This window comes from Galeopterus variegatus, unplaced genomic scaffold (genome assembly GCF_000696425.1).
Source record: "Galeopterus variegatus unplaced genomic scaffold, G_variegatus-3.0.2 Scaffold2529, whole genome shotgun sequence".
In the NCBI taxonomy this organism is placed as follows: Eukaryota; Metazoa; Chordata; class Mammalia; order Dermoptera; family Cynocephalidae; genus Galeopterus; species Galeopterus variegatus.
In genome coordinates this window covers 296,538-302,810 of record NW_007728640.1, presented here as the reverse complement: position 1 = coordinate 302,810, position 6,273 = coordinate 296,538, and the positions used below count along the sequence as shown (strand labels likewise).

General features: G+C 38.9%; 1 protein-coding gene across 1 annotated transcript in view; it reads left to right on the top strand.

The window, feature by feature from the left end:
- Nucleotides 1–6,273, top strand: part of ANXA7 (annexin A7) — a 22,106-nt gene that overhangs the window by 5,418 nt on the left and 10,415 nt on the right. Inside the window, exons 4-7 of the mRNA XM_008582192.1 lie at nucleotides 245–273; nucleotides 357–422; nucleotides 3,976–4,078; nucleotides 4,296–4,390. Coding sequence (XP_008580414.1) covers nucleotides 245–273; nucleotides 357–422; nucleotides 3,976–4,078; nucleotides 4,296–4,390 — 293 coding nt within the window. The remainder of the gene's footprint in view (nucleotides 1–244; nucleotides 274–356; nucleotides 423–3,975; nucleotides 4,079–4,295; nucleotides 4,391–6,273) is intronic.

Below are 6,273 nucleotides of genomic sequence, written 5' to 3'. Positions count from 1 at the left end.
AACACTGAGGGTTGCGATCCGTTGCCGGACACGGAAAAATACAAAAAAAGACAAAAAAAAAAAAAAAAAGACTTTAATCTTCGATTCCTATAGGCCCCATGCTTTCTTTGGTCCATCTGCTTTAAGTAGTGTCCTGATGTCTTTGATAAGACAAGCATAGGTTTGCTTATAACTTTATCATAGAGATTCACTTGGGCTCCTGTCATTGGTTTTAGTTCTTTTTCCTCTTCCTTGCCCTTTCTAGCAATTATAACTAAGAACTTGGGTGACTGGGTGATTGGTATTTCTGGCAGTGATTTATGAAGGGTGTTTTTGTTTTCTACTTTTACCTTTATAACTTTCTACTCTTCTTTCAGATCAATACAGAATCCTTTTCTTCCTATCCTGTTTTCTCTCCTGTTTCTTTGGATTATAGCAGTGAAGTGAGTAAGGTTTTCTAATGTTTACTAATCACTATGTCCTCTATATGTGCCTTCATTTATTTCTGATTTCTCATGTACTTATCTCTCACCACTTCCTTGATGGCTCAACTGTGTGTATTTTGTTTTTATGTCCCTGCAGTGTTTGGTAGGGCTTTAATAAACATGGTAGCCAGTTAAGTCTGTTGAATTGATTCCTCAGTAGCCTCAGAAGGTTTTCCATATATCATATTTTTCTCTAATCTGTGTAGAGCTTATTTTAATACTAAGTTTTATTCTTAAATTTCCTCGTTAATTCTTTTATATCATATACAAGTTACTAGGAACGTAAGCATTATATTTTTATTGCTACCTTTATCTTGATTTTCTTACTGATTTTCATACTGTATGTTCAAAAAGATTTAGCATTTTTAAGCCTGTTTTAGTCTGGGGTAGGAGCAGGATTACAATATTGGAAGGGAAACACCTTAGTGATTTTTGGTTCACTTTCCTGATTTGAGGAGTTTGAGTTCCAGAGAGGTTGAGGAATTTGTCTAGGGCTAGTGAAAGACAAAGCTGAGACCAGACCTTGCCCTTCTGACTTCCAAACCAATGGTCTCTCTGTTATACAACGCTGCTTTGACGATATAGTAAATGATATTCTTCAAAGCACATAGTAAATTGCTTTTAATCCTTTTTTATTGTTGAAGTTGACTGTTAATTATATTATAAATCTGTAGTTATTTCAATCACTTTTGTTATCAGAATTTTGATTTTAGTTTGGTTTAAACATGTGCATAACTTCAAGACATAATTTTATGACTTGTATGAGACATTTTTAAGCATAAAACACTAAGAGTAAATACATACATGTATGCAACTTATTTTGTGTAAAATTACCACCTTTAGCTAGAACTAAAACCAATAGGTATAAGTTAACAGAGTGATGATATATTTTGGAAGAGCTTTTAGATGGAATTGGAATAGGCTACTTTATGAGGAATGAGCTCCCTGTCACTGAAAGTCCTCAGGTTGAGGTTGGTTGATGTGTAGAGTGTGAGTGTCCATGTGTGTCAAGGAAGATGTAAAGAAAATTTCTGTCTTGGGTGAGAAATTTGGCCAGTTGACCTCTCCTGTGTGATCCAACTCTAATTTTTCAGCAAGAACATTGGAATTAAGTGGTTATCAAAGGGTGGAACTTCTGGTGGCAGATAGTGCTGAGAAATCTCTAGAATTTTGACCTCAAGAACACAGACCCTGATTTTTTTGAATTCATCTTAATGCCTGGAGAATGGTAGTATTCTTGAAGATTCACTTCAGACTTAGACTTTCAACAGAGAATACCGGTGTATTAAATAGAAAACCTTCTACCCTACTTAGGATTTTAGTGACAGTGGTCACATCAAAGGGAACTTTTAGTTGCTTGATACATTAAGGCAATATGTTGAAGATAAAAGTTTTTATACTTTTGAATATTTGCTACAGGTGGAATAATTTTAGTTTTTCCTTAAAATCACTGTAGGATTTAAAGGAATAACAATATAAAATGTTATAAGAATATAGAATATTTCTTGTTAGTTCTCCGCTTATATTCTTAACTTAGAAACTAATGGAGGATGGATGCTAAGGTTTATTGGAAGAAGAAAATGTTGGGATAAGATACACAGAAGTAGAAGAAATTATGTACCATAAAAGTGTTTTCTTGAAAGGCTGCTTGGGCCGGCCCGGTGGCGCACTGCTACAGTGCGCTGCTTGGGAAGCGTGGCGGCGCTCCCGCCGAGGGTTCGGATCCCACATACAGACCGGCCGCTCACTGGCTGAGCGAGGTGCAGGTGCAACACCGAGGGTTGCGATCCCGTTGCCGGTCCCGGTCCGGTACGGGCGCGACACTGAGGGTTGCGATCCATTGCCGGTCACGAAAAAAGACAAAAAGACAAAAAAAAAGGAAAGGCTGCTAGAAGATGGCCTTTTCCCCTCTTCCTATTGACTTTGCCCCACAAGTGTTGGCATATTGCTGCATTTAATGGTTATGACTTTAAATACAGTTTCAGTTTCCTGAAAAGCAATTGAACCACTTGATATTTTGAAATAATACTGATTGCATATTTAAATGATAATATTTTGGAGGTATTGGGTTAAATAAAATGTTATTACAATTAAAATTTTTGAAAGGTGGTGGGTATCATCTTGCTTCATCCCATCCTTCTTAAGCCCTGGCTTGAATATTTTAAGAGAACTATTGAATTATTTCATAGCTTTGTATTTTAAACATTTTTAACTTTAATTGTGAAATAATTTCAGACTTATAAAACAATTGCAAAAATAATATAAAGAATTTCTATATACCCTTAATTCAGATTCTCCAAATATTAACCTCTAAACACAGTATAATGATCAAAATCAAGAAATAACATCAATCTAGTGTTATTACCCAACCTACAGACCTTATTCAAATTTCATCAGTAGTCCCAGTAATGCTCTTCTCCTGGTTCAGGATCAAATCCAGGATGAAACATTGCATTTATTGTCGTGTCTCTCTTAAGCCTCCTTTAATCTGAAACAGTTTCTCAGTCTTTGTTGTTCATGACCTTGACACTTTTTGAAGAGCACTACCAGTTAGTTTGTAAAATGTTTCTTAATTTGGGTTTATCTGATATTTTCTCATGATTAAATTCAGGTCATGCCTTTTTGGCAGGAACACCATAGAAATGATTTTGTGGCCCTTGTGCACCATGTCAGGAGGCACCTTGTTATTGACCTGTTCCGTTACTGGTGGTAATTAATTTTGATCACTTGTTTAAGATGGTCCCTGCCTGGTTTCTCTGCAGTGTTATGAACTATGCAAATATATTGGTTCTTATCATACTTTTGCCCCCTAATTTTAGCATTCATTGGTGATTTTTGCCCTGAAACAATTATTACCATGATATTTGCCAAACAGCAATTTTTTTATTTCCACATAGATTTATATTTTACAAGTACAGTCTCTATTTTGCTTTCTGGTTTGTTCTTACAAAATAGATGAAAAATATTGTACCTCTCAGACTCTCTAATCATCACTTTCATTTTGGGCTTTTCTTATTATAAAATGCTTTATTTATTCCATGTATAATAATCAGGCCCCATATACGAAATGAAGAGACATTGCCAGAATTATATTGCTAATTTGGAACCTTGTTGGGCACTCATGTTCTACTTTACTAAAGCCATTATTATATTCTCTGAATAGTAGACATTGTCACTTATCTACTATTCAGGGATCAATCTCTTTTTTTCCTCCTATTCTACCAAAAAGGAAGCCAAAGCATAAGAAAATTGTGACTTTAATTTTACAAGTTTGACCATCTTGTCTCCTGGAAGTTTGGTGTCTGGCTTTCTGTTGGCAGGAGAAATATCTTTCCTGAACGTCTTTCTTGTCTGTTCCAGAATGAGCCCTAGTCATAAAATGCTCATATCCTTTCCCTAAAACCCAGACACTCGCCTTTTTATCTGGTGAACTTGTCATCTGGGGAAGTCTTTAAGTTTTCTTATTGTCAGCAGAGAATCCTGACTTGGATGTTATGCCTTTTGTTCTCAGCCTGCCATGATGACTCAGGGCACTCAAGGAACTGTCCGACCAGCTGCCAACTTTGATGCCATGAGAGATGCAGAAATTCTCCGTAAAGCAATGAAGGGCTTTGGTAAGGAAAATGGATTTTTGTCTTTTATAAGAAGTTACAGTGATTGATTCTAAAGTAAAAATAAACCTTATATCATAAACCAAGTTTATGCTTCAGCTTGAGTGCACACAATTCAATTTAATCTGGTGCCTGCTGCCTTGCAAGCGTTCTAAGAGATGTTCTCTAGGAGCACCCAGCACAGACTTTGTCCTTACTTAAACACGTATGATTCTTCCAGGTACAGATGAGCAGGCAATTGTGGATGTTGTAGCCAACCGTTCCAATGATCAGAGGCAAAAAATTAAAGCAGCTTTTAAGACCATGTATGGCAAGGTATGTTTTTCTTTCTTTTCTGGAGTGAGTGCCAGCAGTAGCCTGTAGACTCTGCATCCATGTCAGATTGGCATGGTTGGCGTACTGTCTTTTTATTTTTATTGGTACCTGTGGTACAAAGGAGAGACAACTAGACTTTAGAGACCACAGGAGTGGTATATTCACTATTTATTTCTCTTAAAAGCCTTTTTCATTCTAGAGTAGTCCTTGATCTCATAGGAATACCTTATACTATGTTGTATGTGAGAGATGTGCAGTAGAAAGTAGATTGTGACCGCAATTGTGATCAAGAGCTTGGTTCTCAATCTTCTGCTTGCAGTGGGATTCAAGGCTTTTCATGTAGCCCCTGCTTGTTCTTGGTCCGTGGAATCATCTTCCACTTCTCTTCTTCCCTCTAAACATGTCCTGTATTAACATTTATGTGGCACTACTTGCCATTCTGTGCACATATCACGATCTTTTATATTTTTGTGTTTTGTATATGCTGTTATCCTGGCCTGGAACACCTTTTCCTCTTTTTCTACATGGCAAACAACTTCAAGATTTGCTTAAATATTGGCTACTCTGCGAAGTTTCCCTCATTGCTCTGGGCAGAATTTAGCTGCCTGTTCCACTGTGGTCCCATAGCACTTTGTAAAACCTCTGCTTTCACTGATCTCATTTCCCACGCCCAAAACTATGACCTCCCCCCAGTACAAATTATGTCATATTCATCTTTGTATGGATGGCAACAAGTGTACAATAACAAGTAGCTGCTTAATAAATATTTGTTGAGTAGATGATCAGTGACTAAATCCAGCAAGATCCTATGGCTTGAAAGTGCCATTGTCCTCACATTTAATGGGAAAACTGGGCAGCATTGCTTTGCCATTTAGATAAGAATACTAAAAATGTCCTAACATCCTCTGCATCCAGTTTATTTTATTTTATTTTGTTTTTAATTTTTATTGAATCATAATTGATTATACATATTTTTGGGATTCAATGTTGACATATGTGGATCAGATCAATATTACTAGTATGTATATTGTTACAAACTATACTTATTCTTTATACCCCTTGTCCAATCTCTCCCTGCCTCCCTCTCCCTCCCCCTCCCCCTCCCACTTCTGATAACCCTAGATTTCTTCTCTCCTTCTGAAAGAGTAATGGTTACTCTGTTGATTTGCTGCCTAGGTGATCTGTCCAATGCTGAGAGGTGTGATCAGGTTCCCCAATATTATCATAGAGCAGATGCTTCTTCTGTCACTCTGGAATGGGCTTTGTGGAGAGAGACATCCTCTTCTTTTCTTTAGTCTCTGCTGGTGACTCCCTGTGTCAATGCAGTCCAGTGGCTGGTGGACCATCTGTGTGGTGGTTGTGGTGTCTAGCCACTTTTGTGGCAGCTGAGGTTATTGTGGTGGTTGTGGTGGGCCACCCACACGGAGGTGATGTTTTTGGCATGTTCCTTGGCACTAGTGGTGTGCCTTGTTGGGAAGAGGGGTCCACTCCCCACGTCCGTGCCTCAGGCCTGCAGGCAGGCCCCGAGGTGCTGGTGGTGTGCCTGGGCCAGAACTAATGTTTTGTCCTTTGCTTACTTCTTTTTTTTTTGGTCTTTTTTCTGTGTCCGGCAATGGATCGCAACCCTCAGTGTCGCCTCCGTACCGGACCGGGACCGGCAACAGGATCGCAGCCCTCGGCGCTGGTCCCGCGCCTCGCTCAGCCAGTGAGCGGGAACCGGTCTGTATGTGGGGGCCGAACCCTCGGTGGGAGCGCCGCCGCGCTTCCCAAGCGGCGCACTATAGCAGTGCGCCACCGGGCCGGCCCTTACTTCTAAAATGGAGGAACTTCCTGTGGGAACCAGTACTTGAGCTCTGTGGTTGAGCTAAATTCCTGCTTTGCTG